General features: G+C 57.4%; 2 protein-coding genes across 4 annotated transcripts; one reads left to right on the top strand and one right to left on the bottom strand.

Moving 5' to 3' along the window:
- Positions 1-292: 292 nt before the first annotated feature.
- ORMDL3 (ORMDL sphingolipid biosynthesis regulator 3) lies at positions 293-11,445 on the bottom strand. 2 transcript variants are annotated; one of them, XM_055789675.1, is made up of 4 exons: positions 11,294-11,445; positions 6,737-6,943; positions 5,116-5,267; positions 293-4,977 (listed from the first exon to the last, which is right to left on the bottom strand). In XM_055789675.1, exons 2-4 carry the CDS (start codon positions 6,908-6,910, stop codon positions 4,842-4,844), a joined length of 462 nt encoding a protein of 153 aa, XP_055645650.1. In that variant the 5' UTR covers positions 6,911-6,943; positions 11,294-11,445; the 3' UTR covers positions 293-4,841. The 2 variants fall into 2 exon arrangements, with proteins under 2 accessions (XP_055645650.1, XP_055645649.1); XM_055789674.1 differs by lacking the exon at positions 11,294-11,445 and adding an exon at positions 7,653-7,775.
- LRRC3C (leucine rich repeat containing 3C) lies at positions 10,587-19,790 on the top strand. Of its 2 annotated transcripts, none has more exons than XM_027780105.2 (2): positions 10,587-10,678; positions 17,035-19,790. In XM_027780105.2, the coding sequence occupies exon 2, from the start codon at positions 17,113-17,115 to the stop codon at positions 17,893-17,895; it is 783 nt and encodes a 260-aa protein (XP_027635906.2). In that variant the 5' UTR covers positions 10,587-10,678; positions 17,035-17,112; the 3' UTR covers positions 17,896-19,790. The 2 variants fall into 2 exon arrangements, with proteins under 2 accessions (XP_027635906.2, XP_055645648.1); XM_055789673.1 differs by lacking the exon at positions 10,587-10,678 and adding an exon at positions 15,039-15,132.
- The last annotated feature ends 4,754 nt before the right edge of the window (positions 19,791-24,544 follow it).

The following is a 24,544-nucleotide window of genomic DNA, read 5'->3' as shown; positions in this document are numbered from 1 at the left end:
AATGAAGTGTAGTGTAGGAAAGGGGACGACAGGATGTTACTGGAGCCGCTTTGAACTGGCATTGACCAGCAAGGCAGACACATTTCCATGCTTGATGGTTTGTTGTTAGTAGCAGAGGGTTTGTGACTGACTGGTGTGGTACCCTGTTAAGGGATCTGTGCGGTGGGCTGCAAGCTCCGTGCTTTGCTCCAATCGATCACTTGGTGGGCTTGGAATTGCCAGGGTATTCATTTGCCATGCTTGTTTACAGGGAAAACCTGTCCCTGTAAAAATTCAAGGAATCAAACACACGTTTTTACATGAATACTTACTTTATTAGTTTCTCTTAGAATACTGTACAAAGGAGTAATAAAAATATTCACACTTTATTTTAGAAAGTTCTCTACATGAGACTTCTGTATACACAGCAAAAAGAAGGGCTACTGGAAAAAAACCCTAAAACTTTGTACAGTGTCAGAATGTTTCATTAAAAAAGTCCAACTAATTCAGCTTGCTTAAACTGATCCAAGGAAGATACGTATACACAAACACTTGCATGCTTAAAATATAGGCAATGATAAAGCAGTGTAACTCACAATGAGAAATATTAATGTGCTGACAATGGTAACCAGCTGCTGTCCCCGTTTCAAGGGCCAGTACCATGCTTCTATTAAAACAAACAAACAATTAAAAAAAATACTCAGGAATTAAGTAGCCCCAGATCTCAGGCTTTTTATTTTTTAAACACTTTTTCCAGCTAAGGGTTGGGCTGTTTAACATCCTGTTAGCTGTCTTAAATGAATCACAAGACAGGATCCCTAATTCAGAAGAACAGAGCGGTTAGTACCTGATTGTTTTCTGACTTCCTGGTGTGACTGCCATACTGTGTGAGTACGTGCATGATCTTGACAGTGGTTTAGAAGAGGCTTTGCCCAGGACGAGATTGGGCAGAGGACAGTTTCTGCCAATCCCCATTAACAGTTCAGGGTTCAAGTGGTGGTTTTCCAAAGCTTTTGTCTTTTGGCATTCATTGCAGAACAAAAAAGAAAAGCATTTTAAGTACCTACATAGTAATTGTTTCTCAGTAACAGGGTGCAGCCCACTTTTTAATTCTCCAGCTGACATTTGCACTAGTCACTGTACAAGGTGCCAGTACAAGTTTGAGAGAAAGATCTGTAAAGCGTGATGTTGTCAAAACCCCTTTCAAAATCAGTAACAACCAGTTTTCTCCTTCATGCAGGTACTTGGAAAATTCTACCGTCTGAAAGAATGAGTGGACACTTTTGCACTGACATTCCGGTTCTCCATGCAAAAGGTAGGCTTCACCCTCGGATCACTGCTGTATCGGCTGCAAGTTCATGTCTGAAAGTTCCTCATCCTGCCCACACTGTCCCCATCTCCCTTTCCTCAGAAATTAGTTATCCTGTGAGAGTGTTAGTGTTTGGACTATGCTCTTTAGCTTGGGTGTGTGCAAGATTAGCCTTTTGAGTGCTGAACTTGCTTCTACATTAATTTAACAAACATGCATAATCCAGCAGTGGTTTTGGTACAGAGTTCCAGAAGACCCAGAACTGTGGCTGTTACTTCCATGCCACCGCAGTGGTGGTTTCCCAGTGGAAACTGCTTGCTCCTGTGACACTGACAGGAAGGAGCCACACAGCTGGCATGAGAGGGTGGCTTGAGCATATATATGTATGTGTGTGTGTGTGTATATATATATATGTAAATATAAAAAAAATAGCCAGAACTGTGTCACTTAAAACTACCTTGGGTCCATTTAGTAGCAATTGTGACTGCAGTTTAATTACAATTAACTTATGGTTTCTTTTCTATTTTTGATTAATTCTGACACCTGCCCTTAGGACAGGATCTTAAGGAAGATCCTATAAGACGTATAATTTTTCAAGTAACTGTTAATTTTATGTAGATGCTTAACGCACCACAAGATTAACATGAAATCTTTCCACTCTCACTACTTCCCATATTTCTCTCTCGTTTTCATTTCAGTTTCCCTTGACTGGATTAACTTTGCTGAGTCCAAGCTAACTCCAGTTATTCTGTAGCAAAAATGCTATCCCTGTGTTGTAAAGAATGTCATTTGCCATGTAACACGTATCTGTGCAATGGCTATTTTAATCATTTGTCTGAACAAGGTAAATCAGAAAAGCTTACTATTATAATTAAAGCTTTGCCTAACAAGTTTTAGACTTCAGTCTTTAAAAACTGCCCTTTTGAGAAGTTTATAATCCCGTTCTGTTTTACAGTTGATTCTTGTAACTGAACAAAACAGAATCAATGTCCATAGTTTCAGTTAACAGCACAAATAATATGTTCATACCTTCAGCTGTTGTAATGCTGAGGCCTCCACGGAAACTGTGCTTCATTGAGAAAAGCTGACTCTTACCGTCAATTTATACCTACGCTAAAAATAGCAGAACTGCTGAGACCTTGTGTAATGTGTATTACTTAGAAATAATCAGCATTTGTCTGTTTATATAGGAGTCATGTTTTTAAGCATAGAGCAACTGTTTCTGTTGCATAAAAGTTGCTGGTTTTCCCCCTTTTCTACCACAATAAATTGCTTGCTTTACTCTGGAGATTTACCATTGGCATGTAAGTTGTGTCTGTGAGCAGACGTTCGGATCTGTTTAAGCAACATACAGTCTGCGCTACAGCCTTGGCCATCCTGCTGAGGACAGATGCTGCGCTTGTGAGGGCAGCGGCCTTTCCAAAAGTGTGCTGGGCATCGCTACTGTTGATTTCTCAGTCATTTCAAAGGTACATAGCTGATTGATGAGATCTCTATTTTGAAAACAATATCTTTTTTTTTTTTCCAGAAGTAATTGTCTAGTAGCATAAAGAGTATCTTAGCTTTAGGGTGTATAGTACCTTAACTAAAGCAGCAGTCCTTATGTCGTGGTGGTTAAAAGGTTTAATCTACCCATCAAGTAAATTGCACATCTGTCAAAACTCCCTCGCTGGAGAACAGCACTCGGGTGTCAAGCCAGACTCTTCTCTTTCTACCTTCCTGAAAACTTTCTTTTCACTTAAAATATTCCCACTTTTCAAACACATTAGGTAATGATTCTCTAGGCATTCCAGCAGCCCTCTGAGGTATGCTGAATGTTTTTCCCTTCTCTGCAGCAGTCTTATAGCAAGTCTGAGATAGAGAAGTAAAACAGCTTGCCTAAAATTATGCACGGAGTAGTACTAGACCTTACATGCACACCTGAAGTTCCCCTCTCCCTGTCCTATGCTTAGACCATCAAACAACTCTGCCATACCCCGTATGACCTCTAAAGCTAAAACTGGCTAATGCAGGAACAAAAATAGCATATTTAAAATGTTTATACCATTGTCAAAAGTGGGAGACAATATAAGCACTAAGACAACAAAAATACAGGCTTTCATGAGTTTACAGGGGAAGCATAAGGAAAAACACATTTCATTCGGTGCACAACCCAAAAGAAAAACTGATTATTCTGAACAGCAGAAAGCAATCTCAGCCAGGAAATCTAAACCTGCAAACCTACTTTATTTAGCTGGTAATTTTTTTTTGGGGGGGAGGGGAAGCTCAATTTTGTTCCTATACTAAATCTATTATTGGTGACCCATTGCATCCTTCTGTTGGTCAATTCAGTCTGCTGCTGATGCTGCTCATTAGCATTGTTCTCCTGCAGCTCCCTTGCCCTTGCCAGCGATCACCTGAGGGCTCGGGGGATGCTGCTGCAGCGCTTGTGCATGGAGCCGAGTGACAGGCTTCCAGGTAAGCCAGAAATCAAACTCTCGCTTGCCTGAAGTCAAATACTGAGTTAAGTCCATGGTTAACTGGAGAACTGGCAAATCCCAGTAACACTGACACGGACTTAAGCAACCAAGAAGCCTGGACTGCAGAGAAAAATTCCAGTTACAATCACTAATTGATTAGAGCAAGCAGCCATCCGCCTCGTTTGGCCTATACCTAGCGGTCTTCAGCTGCTCCCCTGCTTGTGGGGTCTCTGTGTACCAAGTAGCTCAGTGACACTTGTCGAGCATTAAAATGACCTGCTCTCCAGCCCTTAATCCAAATGCTGTACTGCCTGAGTGCTCAGGGTGCGCTTAAAAATTAGCAGTTTGGGGTGGGGAGTAGTTACTCAGATTCTGGTATAAACTAAAGATGGTGGGTATGATTTAGGATCTAATCGACTTTTTCCCTGAACCACATGAATGGTACCGTAGAAAAATGAAAGCTTTGTCATGTTGCAGGTTATTCCTTCCTGTACTGTATTTAGTAAAAACTTTCTCAGTGGTGTACAAGGTTGCAAAATAAAAATCTGTCATTCTCTTGCCCCCTCCCACTTCCCCACCCAAAAATGGAACTCAAACCTCGGAAAAAAAAAAAATCAAGTATTGGGAAAGTCTGGCTGTATCCCTTTGAATTTCCCCCCACATATCGCTTAAAGCACCTAGCTTCAGAACGGGAAATATATTTTAAAGTGCATTTACCACAGCAATAGTACCAGCACTAGAAGCTTTTTCCCTCATCCCTATTCTCTTCGTCCGATGTCTGGGATAGATGAAAATCTCCCCAGAATTCATCCTTGTTGTACCTCGAAGTCTCAGTGTATCTGCCTCTATTTATGACGCTGGAATAAAAGAAATCCAGTGTCCTGCGTCCTGTTCCGCACTAAATTCTACTCTGGAGCTTGTTTAGATTTATTGGGCATGAGGATCCAGCATGCGGTATATGTCTATTGGCTACTGCATTTGAACAGCGGCTGTGAAGTTACATCCCAATGTGCGTGGGGGTGAAGAAACAGGACTGGAGAGAAGGAGCTTCCCCCTCTCCCCTGCTCCTCTTCCATTTGCACCAGCCACACAGTTCAGTACTTGTTGATCCCAAAGATCCGAACTCCATGAAACTGAGGCAGTTTGGGGATCAGGACGCTCATAAGGGAGATGGTGTTGATTATGAAGTGTATCCGGTCATACTTGGTGTAAAAGCTGGTTAGAAAATACCTGGAAAGGAGGGGAAGAGAGTGAGAGGAAAACTGAATTATAGCACCTCATGGTTTTGTTTCCCAGGACAGCACGTGCAGCAGAAGCATCGAGTGGGACAGATGCACGAAGGCAGCTCGGCTGCCCCGGAGTACTCACAGCACAATGGGCATGATGGTCAGGAACTTGCGGGACGCCGTGAACTGCACGCCGTAGTCCATCTGCTCCCAGTGCGTGAGCAGCCGAGCCTTCCCCTGGTCTGGAGTCTCAAAAGGAGTTCCTTTCACGGTGTGCAGGAAGATGTACATGCTCTGCAGCAAACACAAACGCGGTGTGAAGCGCGCAGGGTCCTCTCTGCCCCTTGCCACGCCACCGGCAACGTTCAGCTTCAGCAAGAACGTCGCGGGTGCGGGAGCTTGCAGCCGCGCGCTGTTCCGCTAGAGGGATGCGTTGTCGCTGCTGGAAAACGTGCTTCAACCGGCAGCGGTAAGGAAGCGGGGAGAGAGGGGGGAAGGCAGCCAGCCGGGGCCGGCTCGGGCTTGGCTGCTACATGCGAAGCTTCTTGTTCAGCTCCTGGGCATCAGCCAAGGCGGCGGCTGCGAGATTACAGCAGTCAGATCTCTAGGATCAGGAGATTAGCATGGACTTGCTCTACCCTGCAACGGCGACGCTAAATGCTTGCTATAAAAGTGCTGGTTGTGGGCAGTGAGGGTCTGATACCGCCCTGATTACAAGTTAACCTCTTGAAGTGGAGCGCCAGTTGCAGATAAACGGTCTGGCTACGTCATCTGTCTTTAAGTAGAGCTGTTGCTGGTCTTTAAACCCCTTTCGGTCCCTAGGACCTCATTGTTTAAGCTGCCAGAGAAGGGGAAGGAGCTGGTGAAAAGCAGGCAGCTTGTAAACTGAGCTCCAGGCAGCTCTACTTGGTGGTTTTGTGGGTTGGTTTTTTTCCCCCACGATAGACATGAATAACATTAGCATGAGCATCCCTAATAAGGGTGTCATTTTTGTCTCTGGAATATTCTTGGGCTGAGGTGTTTTTTTAAAATAAAGAATACAAAACCCAATTGCTGCACCTCTGAAGTATTTCATCCCCTATGCCTGAGGGTGAACGGCTGTTGAGAGGTCTGTTCCTCCACTGTACAACCCAAGCGTGCAGAGACTCGTGTAGTGGGATGGCAGAGGCACAGAAGTGAGCAGTTAAACACAGCAGCTTCTGGCATCGTGGGGAACCGAGGCGCACTCAGAACGTGTCTTAAGTGTGCTGCGCTTACCTGCGCACCCCTAGCACGGCGCTTTGACACCCGTTTGTTTGGCTACCTGATCCTTAAAGGGGAGAGTCTGTTCCTGGATTATTTTTTACTTCAAGCAGAACAGAATTCGGGGTTTAATCTTGTTTTCTCAACTTTAGTGAGGCCAATTCAGATTGTATCAACTGAAGTGAAAGCTGTCCTGCCAGTTTCTGTGGCCTGTCACACTATTCCTCTGTGAAGGGGGATGTGACAAAGGGATTTAGCCTGCAGGCAAATGAATTCAGTGTCCCCTCTGAGCAGCCTCACCAGATGTTTGCTGCCTCTTCAGTCCCTAGGCTGGATTTAAATATATGACCTAGAGGCAAAGGTGCAGTCTGAGGGGTGGAGGTTGAGCAACTTCATCTTTGGAAACAGAAAGGAATTGGTTCAACAAGAATTTGACTAAGTGGCTCTCAAAAGAACAGCTGGTGCTAAGAGATTACCTCTCTGTGCCCTGGGAAGTCACGCCGGCCACACGGTTTCCTTACCATGTTGTGAATGATGTTGGTAAGAGTCCAAACCACAGGCACGCTGAAGAAGGGGATGCTCAGGAGTACGACATGCAGCAGGCCAATTCCGAGGACGTAGGACAACCAGATGCCCCGGCTGTTCATGACGCGGGTGTTGGGATTCACCTCGCTGTGTGCTGTTCCCACGTTCATGTTGGCTCTCGTGTCCGACGTGCGCGCCTGAAACTAAAGCAGAGTCAGGTCAGTACCTGCACCGCGTTAGCCCTCCAGCTCTCGGGTAAGCACAGCAGGGCCTGAGCACTGTCCTGCTGTTAAGCAAACCTGAAATCTATTGTTTTTTCTAAAAATCACAAGTCACTTCGCTTCTCTGCACCTCATTATTTCTGTTTGTAGAGGTGATGTTTCTGAGGGGAAGCTAAATCCAGGAGCAGCTGGGAATCATGTGTGGGAAGCCTGGCTGTGACAGAAGGTACTTTTGATTTGTTGAAATGTTGTCCTGGAACCAAGAAGTTGAGGTTCAATCCCTCAGCTGCCACTTTTTAAATCATCATCGCAGTGTTAATCACGGAAGCACTCTGGCACTTGAAGCTTCTTGGTGTGTTTATGGGTTCAGTGTACCTTAATACTTGTGTTCTCTTTCCAGTTTTGCAGAGGAAAGGCACAGCAGTGCTGTATCAACAGATCTCCTAATTAGTTTAACTAAACTAACAGTGTTCTGCACAGCTTTAGAGGCTTGCTGGTCTCTTGGTCTGGCTTACGTGTTTTGCCTTCCAATTTAAGACTTAAAGGTGGAAGGGAGTAATAAAAATATTCCCCCACAGGGAAGGACCGATACTACTCTTGTGGAACATAAAGAGTTAGAGATTACAAGGAAAGGTGCATTGGGAAGACGCTTCAGGAGCAAGAACCGCAGAGGATATGGCTCTTCCCCTACCTGGAAAGAACAGCTGCCACGTAAGAGGAATAGAAAGATGTTTTTCTGAACAATGCCAGGAAGGAGAGGAAGCAAGGCAGTGTCATCCTCTTGGAGCAGGTCTCTGGAGTGGTGCTCTACAGACAACGCAGGTACCGGGGTGGCTTTTTGGACTGCCGCACTGCTAGTGGCAGCAGGTATCGGTCAGCTTTTAGGCTTTCCGGGAACATGACAGCTCTGGTTTGCTGGTTTCCAGGGATTACAGGAAACAGCACAAATCAGAACTGTTCCAAAGTTGAATATCTACAATGAGATCAAAGAAGTTCTTGTGTAAAATCGCCTTTGTCTGTGTCCCACGGAAATATCATTTCATTAGATAAAACAGTCCATCCCGCTTTGGACAGCAAACCCCAGGGCGAGGGCTGTTTCCTGATGTTTCCTTGTGTTTTTGCTGCTTTGGTTCCCACAGCTGGGAGACGGTGCTGCCGTTCTCTCCAGCTCTCACAGTCTTCGGTCTCGGGAGGCGAGGCCGAGCCAGATCTGACATTACACTGTGTCGCTGCCAGCTGTTCCCAGCTCCCTTGCAGAGTGCTGGGCCTGGCTTGTTTCAGAAGCTGGTGCTCCCCCCTGCTCCTGCCCAGGGCTGGGGGACGGAGGGAACGCTTGACTCCGCAGCTCCTGGGACATGTGCTGTAGCTTCCAAGCCCCTTTCAACTGCGCGGGCAGACGCTGCTCGGTGTTGCAGGCAGCTCTGGTGAAGCAGGGCTGCTAGGCAAGCTGAACAGATGCTTGCCGACCTCCGCTACCCAGGTGGCAGTCAGGGAGCTTCTATCTGGAGGTTTTTTCTTACCAGAAACGTGGTCTCCAGAGCGTGTGTTCTCTTGTCACCCATCTCCTGGGCCAAAGGATATTGCCTACTGGTTATTCCAGAAAAAAAGCCTGAAGCTTGGTCTGGAAGCAGGACTTAGTGTTCAGTGCTTCAGTCCATCCTTAATTGGGTGCAATTCCTAAGGGCTTTCAGAAGGAAACGGAGGGGTTTGGTGAAGCATAATGAGTCAAAAGTCATATTGTTGCAACAACAAAAAAAAGCAGACACCCCTGTGGAATGCGTAAACAGGAGTGCTGTTTGCCAGACATAGGAAATAATTCTCCTAGATATTGGTAAGGCCTCAGCTAGAACACTGTCCAGTTCTGGGAGGAGCTGGAAGGAGTCCAGGGGAGGAGAGCAGTGAGAATGAGCAGAGGTGTAGGAAAAACATGACCTGCAAGGACAGATTGGAGGAAACTGGTTTGTTTAGTCTAGAGAACACTGGAGAGAGGCGTGAGGAGCATTGACAGATAGCTGTGCTGAGGAGGGAGACAAGGTACGCAGCGGAGTTAGTAACTGCGTGGCCAAGACATGGAGCAACTTGGTAATGCTGGAGGACTGATGTTGGAATGGCCTGCCCATGGAAAGCGATGGGTGGTCTCAGCGGGGGCTTTAAAATCAATTTTCATAAATAAAGATCCCTCTTTGGAATGGGTGGTTGACCAGGTGGCCTCTTTGGGACCCTCTTTTCTTGAAATGATGCCATTACGCAAAGGCTACAGAAGCTTAGCGGGCCTTCCTGCGAGCCCCACGGCCAGAGGCGCGCCCTGCCTGTGAGCTAATAAAGTGGAATTTCCACTTGAGGACAACCCCAGGTGTAATTTTGAAAAACTAACGAGCAACTTCTACTCAGACCCCTCTGCAAACGAGGGCAGTCGCAAACCTGCAGCTGGGTGGCAAAGGGCCAAACGTATAAGCCGTATGTGAAGCAGTTTTTGTCCCTGGGCCTCTGTTTCCTTGTAAAAATGAGGATCAGACGGGTGAAATGCCTACAACGTGGGTAACTCGTTCTTGCGAGAGAGATTTGGAGATGGCGAGCATTCGGTCCTACGATGGGGATGATTCTGCGTGCTTCTCCAACGCTGTCCTTTCCACTTCAAAAAAATATTTCATCTGCGAATCTTTCCCATTTCTGAGCTGGTGTTTGCAGCCCTCACTTGTTTTCTTTGCTTGCTTCAGATTGCACACACAACTGTGTTGCAAAAGCCTGGCCAGGGGAGCGTGAGCTCTCAAGGCTCCGATCCCTGCCCCCATCCCAGATCCCACATTTTTTTGATTTTTACACCAGGGATTTGTTCACCTGCAGGAAAAACAAGGCGGAAGGCAACAGCGGGAGGAACCCCAGCTCCCCCCCCCCGGGAACCGCTGGCTGTGAAGCTCTGCTTTCCCAACTTGTGCAGCGTTTTTTTGGGACTGAACGGCTTTAATGTTTCACCAGCCTGAGTGCGAAGGTCAGGACTGCGCTGACGTTGGATGGTGGCCATCCAAGGAGGGGAAAAGTCATTAACTGTGGTCAGCGACGAACAGCACGCTGCGACGGCAGAGCCGAGCCCTTCCCCTGCCCGATCCTTCGCGTCCTGTTCCCAATTTCCCGCCTGCTGCTGTGCCAGCTCCCTGTCTGTGGCTTTGTTGGGAAAGACTCTTGTTCTGGGGCTCAGAGCAAGCATCAGGGCTGCGAGCTCAGCATCTCCCCACTTCCAAGGGAAGGGGAAACAAAACGACCTCAGCGGTTTCCCGCTTGCTTTGTCACCCATCAGCTGCTGGAGGACCCACAACCTCTGATTACAGCACCCCAAGGTGCAGCTCCTTCTCCACCATCGCTTTTGCCCCCCCAGGAGGGTGACCACTGCCTGTTCCTGTCCCCTCGCAGTCCAGCAGTGCTCCGACCCTGTCAGTGCTCGGCAGTGGATTCACCCTTCCCCAGGGCGCTGCAGGATCGCGCTCAGCACCCCATTCTGCCTCAGCCCGGAGCAGGTGGCAGAGGGAAGGAAGGCTCAGGTGCTTATCTTGGCAGATCTTCCCGAGTGTTCCCAGAACACGAGCCATGATGATCCACGGGAGCCACTGAGGAGCCACGATCCCTATCTCTGGCAGCAACAGCAACCACCATCTCCCAAGCAAATAAATATTTCAAACCCTTCTCTGCGAGATGGCATCAGCCTCGGAACCAGAGCATCAGGTACCGCGGGGCCCCCGGTGTGCGCAGGCAGCTGAGCGGGGAAGCAGGGGAGCGAGAGGTTACCCCCCCCCCGGTGCTGCTGGGGGTCCCGCTCTGGCCTGGAGCTGCTGTTGGGTTTAGGAGCTCTGCGCCCCACAGCTGCCCCGTCCCCCCACCCGGGGGGTGTGCAGGGCTGGCAGGAGGGGAGGAAGGGGGGGGGCTGTAGTGATGGGGTGGGAAGCCTGAGCCCCCCTGGATGGGAGCAGGAGCAGTGAGGGCTCTGCCTCCCTCTTTTCTACTGAATGTCGAGGTGAAGTTTGGCCACGCAGGGGACACTGCGCGTGGGGTCCCGCACCCCGCTTACCTCCGCACAGCCCCGGGCAGGACCCGCACCGCGGCCCCCCGCCCTCCCGGCCCTGGGGCTTTCGGGCTCCAGCTCAGCAACTGCTTTGCTTTTTTGGAGGGGAGGACGGGGGCGTCCTTCGGGCCCACGCCAGGCACCACCCCGCGGGGCTCGGCCGCTGCTGCTCCCGGGGAGGGGGCGAGGCCTCCCGCCTGGGCCTGCCGGGCTCCGGCCCGGCCCCGTATCCCCGGGGGCGGCCCGGAGAGGCGCCGCCGCGCCCGGTCCGCACTCACCGCTGCTCGGCCCGGCCCGGCCCGGCTCGGCTCGGCTCGGCGGGGCCGGGGCTTTCTCCGTCGCGCACCCCGCCGCCCCGGCTGCACTCCCGGCGGGCTCCTGGGTGCGCCCGCCCCGCCGCCGCGGCACGCCGGGAGCTGTAGTCCCGGTAGCGCCCAGCTCCGGGTCCCGCCCCGGGAGAGGCGGGGCCGCGCTTACCGGGGGCCACCCGGCCACCCGCTGGGGGCACGGCGGCGGGGAGCGACCCTGGGGAGGCCAGGAAGGGTCCTCTACCGCTCTGCTACCACCCTGCACCCACAGCACCCCACCTCTGCCGGCCCTCGGCTGCGGAGAGCAGCCCTGGGGGCTACGGGCACCCCTGGAGGGGCTACGGCTAATCCCAGGGGGGCTATGGCCACCCCGGGGGGACTATGGCCATCCCTGTGGGGCTACAGGCACCCTGGGGGGGCTGCGACCCAGCTGGGGCCTTCCACGCTACTGGGGGAGGGTGGGCTGCGCAGGGTGGGCTTCCTGCTCTTCCCAAGGGAAAACCTCAATGGCAGGCGTCGTGTGAGCGGGCCAGGGTGGTGCTGCCGGACACAGGGCCAAGGGCTGGGAGCGCAGGAATCCGGCGCTGCGGCTCGGGGGGCACCATTTGGCCCCACTTTTGTTTGTGCAGCGAGCAGAGCCGAGAGCGCGGTGCTGCGGCAGCCCCCATGCGCCTGGCCGTCTGTGCTGGGCATTGTGCGCACCGGCTGCTGCCGGCTCTCCGGCACGGGAGCGGCCCAGGGTGCAACGCCAGCACGTGACGGCAAAACCACTTCGTGCTGCCGTCCCCCTGCCCTGGAGCTGCACTGGGGTCCTGGGCCCAGCAGAGACCCCAACCCAGCATGTGGGAGCCCGGCAGCACCGCTCACAGCCCCCAGCCTCATGCGGCCGCTCGGCAAACCCATCGGTGGGGTTTTGGTTTTGGCCCCGGTGCGCTGGTAGTGCTGTTTGCACCGATGGAACCTGGGTTTCCTGGCACAGCCCAGCCATGGCTGCCCCTGCGCCTCCATCCCGACCCTGCGTGTGTCCATCCGGCCTCTGCGCGAGCCTGAGCCGCTCCCAGTGGGTGGTTGTGTGCCGGCTGGGCACGGCGAGGGCATGGGGACCCCCGGGGTGCCGCTGGCGGGGCACAGGGTGGCTTCCCAGAGCCCTGCACCCTGGAGGGCCTTGGGCACGGGGGGACACACAGGCAGTTAGAGCAGCCGGTGGGTGCTGTGGGGAGCCCAGTCCCTGTCTGGCTTCTCCAGGGTGCCCTCGCCGGCAGGGCACGGTGTGGGGATGCCAGCGGAGGCGGGGGATCCTGCAGGATCGGGGGCGGCAGGCGAGGTGCAGGGATGCCGGTGAGCGGAGGCAGGGGATCCCGCGGGAGCTGGCCCTGCTTTGCAGGATTGCCACGCACGCACGGCAGCCTCTATTTTTATCCCTGCTCCTGCCTGGCTGAGCAGCTCCCTCTGCGCGGTGACATCTAATTTAGCAGCTTCCCCGCACCCCGCTGACTCCGCACGTGAGGGGGAAGCACAATGCGACAGCTATTTTTAAACGCCCATAAATATTAATCCCTCTCAGTGATGCAGCAGGCAGCCTCTCGCTGCCGCTGCGAGCGCGGGGAGGGGGACACCCGTTCCTTGGGCTCCCCAGGCGGGGCTCACCCTCCCCCCAAGGAACCCCAGGATTGGGGGTGGGGGGTCCCCAGGGGAGTCTGGCCCCATCCCCTGGCTGGCAGCGGCATGGACCAGCCTTTCCCCCGTGCTCAGGGGGGCTGTTCCCATACCCGGCCCTCACTGCCGGCTTCACCCCCCCCTCCCCGTGCCAGGGGCCATGCTCACCGCCCACTCTCCCGGGCTGCCAGTCCCGCTGCCTGGTCGATACTGGTTATATTTAGCACCGTAGTGGCAGCAAGGAGCCGGGGTTGGCTATTTTTAGCCATGGCTGCTGCGGCTGCAGCGGGGAAGGGTCTGCGCGGGGTCGTGCTGCACTGCAGGCGCTGGGTTTTGGGGCTGGCGGGTGCCGTGTCCTGGCACGTGAGACCCCCACAGGGTGCAGCTCATGCTCTTGGGGGTCTCTGCCTGCTGCTGTGGTGACACCCCCCCCCCGGGTCTGAGCTGGGGCTCGCTGAAAGCTCGAGACCCGCAAGGCCCTGCCTGCCACCTCAGCCCCTCGGCTCCCACGAGCCCCATCCCGTTGTGTCACCCGAAGCTGCCCATGCGCTGCTGTGGCCCTGGCACTGCTCCCGCTCTGTGCACAGCTCCCGGTGGCACCGGCACCGGTGATGGGCAGCACAGGGTTGCTCTGCTCCCCGGTCAAACAGGGAGACGCCGGCAGCGCCCCAAAGCACCGACCGGCTGCTGCCTGCTGTGCTCCCGGCCGAGTCCTGGGCCAGGCCTGGGTGAGCCCTGCCCGCAGTCGGGCTCCTCTCGGGCCCCAGTGCTGGACAGACCGGCTGGACCGAGCAGGGGCCCACCGGCAGCTGCAGGCGCCCCCCGGGCCTATGGCTGCCCTGGCGTGTGGCGACCCTCTGCCACGGCAAACCCCCGCTGGCTGCAGCACCCTGAGGTGCAGAGCCTGGGGTGCTCCCTGGGATCCTGCTGTGCTGCTGGCTCGGCCCCATCCTCATCCTCATCCTCATCCCCATCCTCATCCCCATCCTCATCCCCATCCCCATCTCTCCGCTCGGCCCCGCCGGAGGCCAGGGGTCTCCCCGGGGAGCGCGGGGGTCCCGGCGGAGCAGCTGGCTGCGGCCCTGCCTGGCTGCGCCTCCCCCGGCAGGTTTTGTTCCCCCAATGGAGCCGAGATCCAGGCCCGGTGCCTCGGAACCGGCTTCTCCGCGAGCGGCGGGGATGTCAGCACGCAGGGCCGGGCTGCTCGCCCAGGGGAACCGGGCACCGGGCGCGTCCTTGCTGCGGCACGGCAAGGGCACGGCCCGCGGCCCCGCCGCCCGGGGTCCCGCCGGGGCCAGCCCCGGGGATGGGGGGAGCAGTCGGGAGGGGGGGACCCGCCTGGGGCAGCGGGATCGCTCGGCCCTCTCGACGGTGCCGGGGCACCGGGGCCCGGCCCGGTAACGGCGGCCGCTCTCCATGGTGCTGAGCCGCCCTCGCCGGTGTCCCGGGGCGGCCCCGCCGAGCCCCCGGGCAGCCCAGCGGTCCCCGGCCCGGGCAGCTCGAGGCTGGGCTGGGGGCCTGCTCCGGTGCCCCCCCCGCCCCTGGCTCCTGCCCCGGCTGCCGCCCGCCGCGGCTCGGGTTTCCCGGGGTAAGCGATGCCGGTGCCGGGCGGGGGGGGGCTGAGGGCGGGAGGGGGCCCCGCTGGGTGAGGGTCCTGCTCTCCGCGAGGGGCCGGGGGGCGCTGGGGGGCGGCGGGGGCAAGAGCCGGGGGGTGCACAGCGCCCAGCGCCCCGGGGCGGGGGGGCGAGGTGGGCCGGGGGTGCCCCCGCGAGGGTTGGGGGGAAGCAGGGGGCGTGGAGCCCCTCGGGAGCCCCCGGCCCCGGCCACTACGCGCTCGGGGGTCCCCACGCCGGGGGTCCCCGGTTCCGGCTCCCCCGCCCCGTTCTGGGGGTCCCGGGACAGATCGTCCCTCACGGGGTGGGGGGTGGGGGGGCTGGCAAGGAGCCGGGTACCGGGCCGGGGGTGCTGGGCGCTGTACGGCCCCCCCGGCGGGGCGGGCCGGGGGCGGGGAGCCCCGGGGAGGCCCGGGCGGAGGATCCCGCCCACCGGCCCCGCCGCCGCCGCCGGCTCCGGGCCCGCCGCGCTGCGCGGGGCGCGGCCGCTCCGGCCCGGGGCGCGGGGCCGCTCCGCCGCCGCGGGGCTGCGCACGGCAGGTGAGTCCGCACCGGGACCTCCCCGGCCCCCGGCGGGCGGGGGGCGGGAGGCGGCGGCGGCGGTGGGGGGGTCCCGGCAGCACCGCGCCGAGCTGAGCTGAGCTTCCCCCGGGGAAGCACCGGGGCTTCCCTCGCCCGCAACGCCCCCGGTGCCGAGCGGGGCCGGGGGGAACCCCGGGCATCCCCGGCTGCGCTGGGCGCACGGTGGGTGCTGGAGCCCGCACAGCCCCGTCCTGCCCCCGCCTACCTGGACCTCCCCCGCCGGGGCTGGCGGCGACCCCGGGGGTCGAGCCGGGGACCCCCCGTGCCCCGCCGTGGGCTGTGGACCCCGGTCGCGCCCGCTCTCGCTGCGGTGCGTGGTCCGGAGCGCCGGGGCTGGGGAGCATCCCGAGCCGCCGCGGGGCCCCGGAGAGCCGCATTCCCCCCCGGGGGGGTCCCCCGGGTCCCGTGGATGAAGCGCCCCTTGTCCCGGGCCACCGGCTCCCGGCTCAGTCCGGTGGGTTTCCCAGCTCCACACTCGCCCCCGGCAGCGGGGGGGTGGCCCCAAGGGGCAGCACTTGCCCCAGGTTACTTCTGGCAGACGGGGGGGGGCTGGGCCTCCCCCCGACCTCCCAGTATGGGGCTGGGTTCCTGCTGCCCTTCGGCTGCTCTGAGCCCTGGTCCCGCGTGGGGACCCCGAGCAGCCGGGGGGGGCCGGCAGTGCAGGGGGCAGCTCCGCACTGCTGTGACCTTGGGGTGTTCCAGCACGGCTGGGCTGCGTTACGGCACCCAGCGGTCAGGGTGCTCGCCCAGGCTGGGCTACCAGGACCACCCTTGGGTGGCCAGCCCTGCCCCTCGCTCGGGACCCCCGGTCGGCACCCAGGAGTGGGTTTGCCCGGGACAGGGTGCGCTGTGGGTGGTGGCACCCGCGGGCAGGCTCACCCAGGTGGTGGCCCGGTGGCACAGCGCGGAGCTTTCCACAGCACAGACGGGGTGCCACGGCGTGCCCGTTTGTGCCGGTGTCTTTACTCGTGGGGTGGTGGGAGAGCACCTGCACCCTGCCTGGATGGCTCCACCGCCGCGGCTCGGCTCGGGATAACGCGGGGCCCCTGGACGTGGTGGGACCTGTGGCTGGGGAAGCCGGGCAGCGCGCTCGCGGAGCTCGGACATGGCCCTTATCTGCTGCCACCACCCTGGGAACTCGCTACACACTCAGCTCCAGTGAATTTCCTTTCTCTGTTTTTGTTTCTTTCCTGCTGACGCTTTTCCCCTCCGGAATAAAGGGCTGGATGGGGACCATGGTTACGGGGTGGTGTGGGCAGTGTGACCCTGCGGCCAGGGTGGCACCGGGCAGGGGACAGTGGTGCCCAACCACCCGGCTGCACCAATCCCCTCAAAGGGGCAAACCCAACGTGTGTCTGCGTGTGCCCTGGAGAGTGGAGCTGGGGAGCGGGATCCTGCTCGGCCTCTGCCCGGGGGGTGTTCCACCGCGATCCCTGGGGGCCGCCAACAGCACCTGGAGCCAGGGCTTGCTGGCTGCTGTGTCCCACCAGCTGCCGCTGCAGGATGGATCAGCCTCCTGCGAGCGCGCGACGCGATCAAACCAGCGGTGACCTTGGCAGGGTGGGAGCTCGCCCCCGCCTCTGGCTCAACCTGAGCTGTCTCCATTTGTTACAGCCCAGCTGCCGGCACGCAGGAGACATGTCCTCGCTCGGCCTGATCCTGCTGCGCAGGAAGCCTGAGGGAGGCCGCTGGTGGCAGGGGCTGAGAGGATGCCTGAGCCGTGGTGGCCGGCCCTGGCCCGGTCCCTGTCCTTCTCCAGGCTGCACCTGGGGCAGGTGTGATGCTGGCAGCTGGCACAGTGGTGGCTCTGCCTCTTGGCTCTCCTGGTCTCACACTGTCCCCTTGCTGTCTCCACCTCAGATGCACCGAGTCCAGCTGAAAGCACCGTGAGCGAGAGCCGCTGGGCTGGTGGCCGCGTGACTGAGGCAGCGCGGCACCATGCCTGCGGCACAGCGGGTCCTCCTCTGCTCGGTGACCATGTGGCTGCTCCTGCTGAGCCTCCTCCTTCTGGCCTCCTGCCTCCGCTCGGCCGCCGCGTTCCCCAAGGGCTGCTACCCCTCAGAAGAGGAGGGGCTGAAGACCTTTCGCTGCAGCAATGCTCAGCTGACCGAGGTCCCCAGAGACATTCCCAATGACACCAACAAGCTCTACCTGGACTCCAACCGAATCCCCTTCCTGCCCCGCGACGCCTTCCGGGACCTGCCACTCCTGCTGGAGCTGGATCTGTCCCACAACGCCATCGCCGGTGTCGAGAGCGGGGCTTTCCGGGGCCTGGCAGAGCACCTGCACTCTCTGGACTTGTCTTCCAACAGGCTGGTGTCGGTCAGCAAAGATGCCTTTAGCAACCTGAAGGCCAAGGTCAACCTTTCCGCCAACCCCTGGCTGTGTGACTGTCGGCTGCAGGAGCTGATCCGCACGGTGGACCTGGTGGCCGGCTCCTCGGGTGGCATCGTGTGCGACTCCTCCACACAGGAGGAGCACGTCGGCAAAGCCTTCCTGCAGGTCATCGCCGACACGGACTTCTGCAACGTGTACAAAAAGACCACGGACATCGCCATGCTGGTCACCATGTTCGGCTGGTTCGCCATGGTGATCTCCTACTTGGTCTACTACGTACGGCAGAACCAGGAGGATGCCCGGCGGCACCTGGAGTATCTCAAGTCTCTGCCCAGCAAGCAGCGGAGGTCGGAGGAGTCGTCCACCATCAGCACCGTGGTGTGAGGCACCGGCATCCTGCAGGACATGGGGACCTGCGGAGCTGGGGATCAGCCGCTCCGCAGCCATGCCATGGCTGCAGGAGCTGCCACGAGCCGCCGTCATCGCACAGAAATGGTCACGGATTTGTTCCGTTGTCCTTGGAGAAGCAGCATCTGGCAGCGGGAGCCGCGGCTGGTGAGCGCCTGGCTCTGGTGCAGCGAGGGGTGAAGCGGCTGTGGCCGGGGGCGGTCATTGGCAACGAGCCAAGAGCAGCCGCGGCATCACCCGCTGCCTCTGCGGTATGGACCGGAGAGCCCCCGAGCATCCCCCCGGCACGCGGCTGTTGCTCCGACCAACCTGGACATTCAGACTTGGTTTAGAACTTTTCTATTTCCTTTGCAGAGATCCCTTGGGGCGTTACCGAAATCAGTGGTTTAATCCCTCCCCGGCTCACCCGCAGGCCTGGCCCCCAGGCAGCGGCACGGCCACCCGGCCATGCCAGGACATGGGCTGTGACCAGAGCCCAGCGGGACCAAGGGACAGGGCGGGAGGGGGGGACACACGGGTTGGGAAAGGCAAGAGGCAGGTTTGGGGGAGCCCCGCTCCAGCTCTTGTGCTGGATGGTGCCGCCCCATCTCCCATCTCAGTCCCTGCTGCTCCCCGCTCCTTTCCTGCCCCCCCTGGGCCAGGTGGAGCGAGGGGCGCGGGGGGCTCCACTCGGAGACGGGGTGGCCGGGGGGTAGACCCAGCACCCTCCCGCGCGGAGCGCGCCATTCCTGTAACAACCAAACGGGGAATAAGAGGCAAATGGGAAATGGGCTCGTGGGGCTGAGCCCTCTGGGGCCACCAAGGGATGAAGGTGCTGATGGAGGGGAACCGAGGGGTCCGGGCGGTGGGTCCAGCCCTGCCGGGCTGTTGGGGAGTGGGTTTCCCCTCGGTGCTCCCCAGGGACCATGTGGGTGGGTGGCAGCCCGTCACCAGCCTGCTCCCACCCGCTGCTGGAGGAGCGCTCCCACCTCTCGCCCAAGGACTCACAAGCTGCCGACCGGTCACTGTGATGGGACGCGGGGATGGCGGGAGCCGCTGCGGCTCCTCTGCCCTCTCCCCACTCCCGCGCCGCTGGCAGGAGCCTGAATCTCCCCCAAAATTTCCCAGCGTCCCTTCTTGACCCTTCCAGGATTGGGCTGCGGGTTCCCGGGGTGGGTGGGTAGAGGCGAGGCCGGGGCGCGGGAGGCTGGTGCAGGTGGGGGTCAGCGCCCACCTCTGGGCATGCAGGGTCCGAGCGGTGACTCCGAGCAAAGCCAGAGCAGACCCACACTCTCCCAAGGGAGTGCCTGGCCCCTGAGAGCTGGTTTTGCTGGGTTTGCCCTTTTTAAAAACCAACTGAAGCAAAATTGCCTTAATTCACCAAGAGCACCAACCAAAGCTGCTTGAACATCCCCTGCCCCGGACCAGCCCTGGCTCCGGCTACCCCGGCACAGCCAGGCCCAGCTCGGCCCCGGTGTGGGCAGCACGTTTGGCTCTGGCCGCAGCTGCTGCCCCGGTGCCGTGGGATGGAGCTGGCCGGGAGCAGTGGCCGTGCCCTTCCGTAAGTGCCTACTTGCCCAGCGCAGCCCAGGGGTTCTGCAATGCACAAGCGCCTCAGTGAGCCCCCGCTCCGAGCCCGGCCCCCCGGCCCCACAGCCCCCCGGCGGCTCCTCTCCCCATACAACTGGCTGTGGAGGAGAGAAGGGGCTGGGGGGGACTGGACCAAGGCACCGCCAGCGGCTGCACCGTGGGTGCTGCTCCCCACGGGCGTCCCCGCACAGCCACGCTCACACCAACGCGTGGGGGATGCCCGGGACCACCTGACCCAACGTGTGTTTTGTTTAAGGGAACTTTTACGGTCTTTATACAACAATAAAGTTGGCTTTTACTTTGGAGCCTGTGCCCAGCCTGTGCTAGTGTCTGTGTGTGGGGGGCGCAGGGGCTGTGGCTTTGGGCAGAGGCGGGTGGCACTGTGCCAGGGACACCCTGGTCCCTGGTGATACCCTGGCCGCAGAGGAAGGCCGCACGCATCAGCGTGACAGCCGATGTCTTCCCAGAGCCGCCTCCAGCTCTGCTGAGTGCTCCCAGGATGGTGCTTGCAGACACACGATACCCAGTCCCACCGGTAACCCTGCCTTCGCCTTCAATAAATGAACACCCCGTGGCTCGGCTGCGGCGCACGCGGCTCGGGTGGCTGGCACACTGCCGGTCCCCGAGCCGTGTCATGCCGGCACCGCGTGGAGCCGTTTGCCATGGCCGTGCTCCACTCCCTGCCCTCCCGTCCCCACCAGATCAGACCCAGCCATCGTGTAGCACATGGGGCAGACACCGTCACGGCTGGGAGGGACAAGCCCTTCCCGATGTCCCCAGCCTCCTCGGCCATGGTATCCAGAGCGTTCCGTACTGGTTTGCCAGCACCTTTCCCTGCGCAGTGCGTGCCAGCGTTGTGCCGTGGAAGGTGAAACCTGGGACCTAACGCGGAGTGACAGCTCCCGCTTGAGGAACATTAACCTTGTTTGTCACTTGGCTGTCTCCAGACACGGCGCGGCCGTGACAGCCCGCAGACCCCAGGCTCCCAAGCAGACGGCTGCTGTCCCCCACCCTGGCTTGCTCCGCGGGGACCCTCCTCCCGCGGCCATGGGAGCAGCTGGGGAGGGTTGGGGGATGCAGCAGGATGCGCAGCCCCGGCTGCCACCCCATCCTGTGGCTCCCCGGGGACCCACTGGTGTCCCCCCATGGAGCCGGATAACACTGAGTGCCCAGGGGCGAGCCCTGGTCTGGTGCCCACCCTGGGGATGGAAACCAGCGGTTTCGTTACAGCCCACGCTAACGAGCATGCGGGAAAGGAGGTAGATTTTGGTGGCAGCCCCTGCCATGAGGGAGGTCAGCTGGTTGTGGAAAAGCCGCTGACCTGTGCAGATGTATTGGGGAATAAAATATACAAGAAACCTCATAAAAATCTTGGTAAGCTTCGGGAAGATCACTTGGTCAGGGATGGACAGAATTTCACTGGATTTCTGCGGTTAGCGATGCTGGGTATTTCACAGCATCAGTCACAGAGTCACAGCAGGGTTCGGGTTGGAAGGGCCCTTAAGGCCCATCGAGTTCCAAGCCCTGGCCACAGGCAGGGACACCCACCATTAGAGGCAATATTTAACGAGAGTTATTTAATCAGGTGTTGCCGGGAGTGGGGAAGAGCAGAAAACTGGGATTACAGGAATATTTCCAAGGGGTGCCTGCGGCTGTTGGAGAGGTCTCGGGAGTCTGGCTGGGCGCAGGAGGAGGTCTGGGGCCGGCAGCCTGCCAGGCGCCTCGAGCAGCTCATGTCCCACCGAGGGATTTTTTTCTCATCTCAATATTTACTCTCCTTCAGCAAGCTGCTGTGGGCAGGTTCCTGCCGGGGAGCTGGGAGCCGGCGCTTGGCGTCGCTGGGTGCAGGGGCCTCCATGTGAAAGTCAACACTTTTCCTTAAGCGAGGAAGTATAATCATCCATTTTAATACTGTGTTTCTGGGTAATTCATTTCCTGATGTACTGTGGATTTATCCGCTGGGATCAGCAACGGGAGAATTAGCAGCGTGACCTCCTTCTGTACCGTTCCAGCATGCTGGTAAATCTCTGTTATTGACTTCCAAGGTGCTCTGCCCACCCGCACCTGGCGGGTAGTGAACCGGCTGCCCGCGGAGGGCTGCTCTGCCTCTCCACCACAGAGGAAAATGTGCCACTGGGGCAAGAACCAGCTCCTCGCTGGTAGTGATGCCTCCTCTGCCCGCCTGGCCTGGCCTCCCACCCGGCAGCCCAGGGATGGAGCGATGCTCCCGGGAAGCTGAGCTCTGCCGAGCCTCGGGCTCTGTGGAAATTCGGCTGTTTATTGAGCTTGCCGGTGGGCGCCATGGCTGCGGGTCCATCCTTTCAGCAACAGTGCCGGTGGCTCTGCTCCATTTGCTTTTGCAGCGGTGTGTGTTTTAGAAGAAAGGTAAAGCAATATTTTTCTCAGCCTGTGAGTGAAGTGTGTTCAGTAGCCATGGCCCCAGACTCCATCCTGAACTTTTAACTGATTAGATTTAGAAGAGGGAAGGAAGGATGTCTAATTGTTTAATTTCCACAATTATAAAAATATTTATAAATAATTAGAACTGATGGCAGCAATTACACTGTGATTAAAGCTGGTCTACGCTTCATCAACGGCCTTTCAGTTATGTAGCCTTATTTATTTATTTTCACCACAAAAAATCCATTTACAGTGGCATTGCTGCCAATAATGAATCATACTTATTCAGTGCCTGCAAAGGACTCATTAATCCGATGATGTTGCTTGTTGTAGGAGCGGTGCTGTGCAGAAAATGTGGTCACCGGACTTCAGCAGGAGGAAATTTAATTTCAGTGGATGGGAAACCAAAGCAGAGCTAAAAATCATAACCATCTCTTCCCGGGTGTGTGGCTGTCTTCCACACGCTGCCCTCCAGACTCACTGTTGATTTTCCCTCCCGACCCCCGTGTGAGCTGGGCCTGGCTGAGCCCAGGGAACGTTTCTCTGATGGCCGTTCTTTTAAGATGAGGTTCGTTCTTTCAAGACAGGTTGTGCCTGTTAATAAAAGAGGGACCTGCAAAGCTTCCCTTCCCGGAGGGAAACGGCATCTTTCCAGGCGCTTTTCCTGCTTTGGAGGGAGATGTGGGTTCCCATCCATGAGCTGGGGCTTGTGTCCATCCCGTCCTCCCACGGGAGCATCGCTGGGCTGGGCGCTGCAGTCCCCACCGCTTGCCCACGGCCTTGCTCCAGGCCAGGATTTAGGTGCCAGAAAGCAGCACAAGCTCCTTTTATTATTTTTTTTTTCCTCCAGTTCCAGTTCAGCAGAGCACTTGAAAATATGCATAATTTTATAGAAACGATCGGTCCCATCACAGAATTCGCTGCGGCTGCTGTACCTAAATAGACCTGGCCTTTCATGTGAGCCCCTCGGCTGCCAGCCGTTGGCTTTGGCTCAGCAAAACCACGGGTCCCCTTGGCACGCGGCGTCCCAGTCCTCCTCCTGCCTCCGCCAGAGTGTGGCTGCCCGTGGGATTTCGTCTGTCCTAACACACCTCCTTGCCGAGGCCAGGAGCTGCATCCTGGGACATCCCCGTGCCACCCAGCCCAGAGCTCCTGCAGCATCAGCTGGGGACTCTTGGGGACAGAGGTGACACCCTTGGCTCTTGGCCAGGCTTTGTTTTCAAGCCACTTCCCACCAGAGAAGCTCTGAGTCTGGATCCTGGGGGGAATTCCTGGTGGATTCCTGGGTGCGGTGGGTTCCTGGGATGTGCCAGTCCCTGGGCACCTGCTCCCACTCCTTACAAGCTGCTAAGCAGGCTGCCACTCTCCAGCAGGTTGAAATGAGCTGCAGCGCGTCATGCTGGCATCTCGGCCAGCCCTGAGACCTGTTCAATTCCCGTTGACTTAAACTTGGAGGAACCACTCATTTGTGGGTTAACAGAGATGCTGCCGGGAGTTACGAGGTGACCTTCTGGAGGTGTCACCCCAGCCGACATGGTCCCATAACCGGCGAGGTGGCTCCACAGCGAACGCTTTAACACGTGTTTCCTTAAGTGTTTCCTCAAGTGGTTTATTCCAGGCTGCGAAAAAGGCAACTCTAATGTTAAAACAACAGGCTGTGGCTTCTAGAGAGCAGATTTTTTTTTCTGTCGTTTATGGATGTTGTAAAAGTGCTCCTGTGCTGTTGGTGTGCAGCCTGTGGGATGCACTGAGTGACTGGAGGTCTGTGTGGAGAAGAGGACAGGAAGTTTAAAGTTGTAAATTTATTATTTGCCAGAATTCCTTGCTAGTCTTGAGGTATAGTGATTGTCTTTTGCAGAAAGCGAGATTAAAGCTGCATGGTTGGGGCTGGTTAAAGCCTCGCAGGAGTAACTGGGGTTGCCCCACTGTGCTGAAAGCATCAGCTACAGCCCATGTTTCCAGGAGGAGGGTGTATAAAACCACAGCAGAGCAAAAGAAGAGGATTTAAAGCGGTGAGGAAGGCTCTCACAATTCCTCGTGAGCTACTGCAGCTGGGGGAGGTAGAGAGCAATCATAAAAAGTAAAGGTGAGGGGAAGTGAGAGCTGATTACAGCAATTTGTAAAACCTGAAGTGTGACAGCAATTCAGCAGCTCAGGAGAAGGGAAGGGAGTGAGCTGCCGGGGATGGTGTGTCATAAATAAAAGATTCAGCTGTGTTCAGGCCTGTCACAGGCAGTGAAGGCGGGGAGCTCAGGCTGGATGGAGAGAACTTCCACACAGGAAAGGTCAGAGTGAAGCCATTTCACATCCCTTTTTTATGAGTCTCCACAGAATTAATGACAAAAACTCCTCTGCAATGCAATACTGAAATATTTGACCTATTTTTCTACTTTTAAGGCCCACTGAAAAAGTTGAGGCACTAGAAGAGCTTCCTATACTTCCAGTTTTTAGAGGGAGGAGGGAGCAAGTGTTCATTTGTGACTCGCCGTTGCACTTAGTACCTACTTACTGCTTTCTACCCCCCACCCCCCCATAATAATTTATGCACGTGGCATTCCTCTGCTGTGAAATAGGCCAAGAGATGCAGGCAGCAATTGCTGAGCCCGTCTGCTTAATCTGTATAAGCCTGAGCCATGCACAGTGTCCAGTTGGCAGC

The sequence above is a fragment of the Falco peregrinus genome, chromosome 18 (genome assembly GCF_023634155.1).
Source record: "Falco peregrinus isolate bFalPer1 chromosome 18, bFalPer1.pri, whole genome shotgun sequence".
Lineage (NCBI taxonomy): Eukaryota > Metazoa > Chordata > Aves > Falconiformes > Falconidae > Falco > Falco peregrinus.
This window is presented reverse-complemented; position numbering and strand designations above follow the sequence as displayed.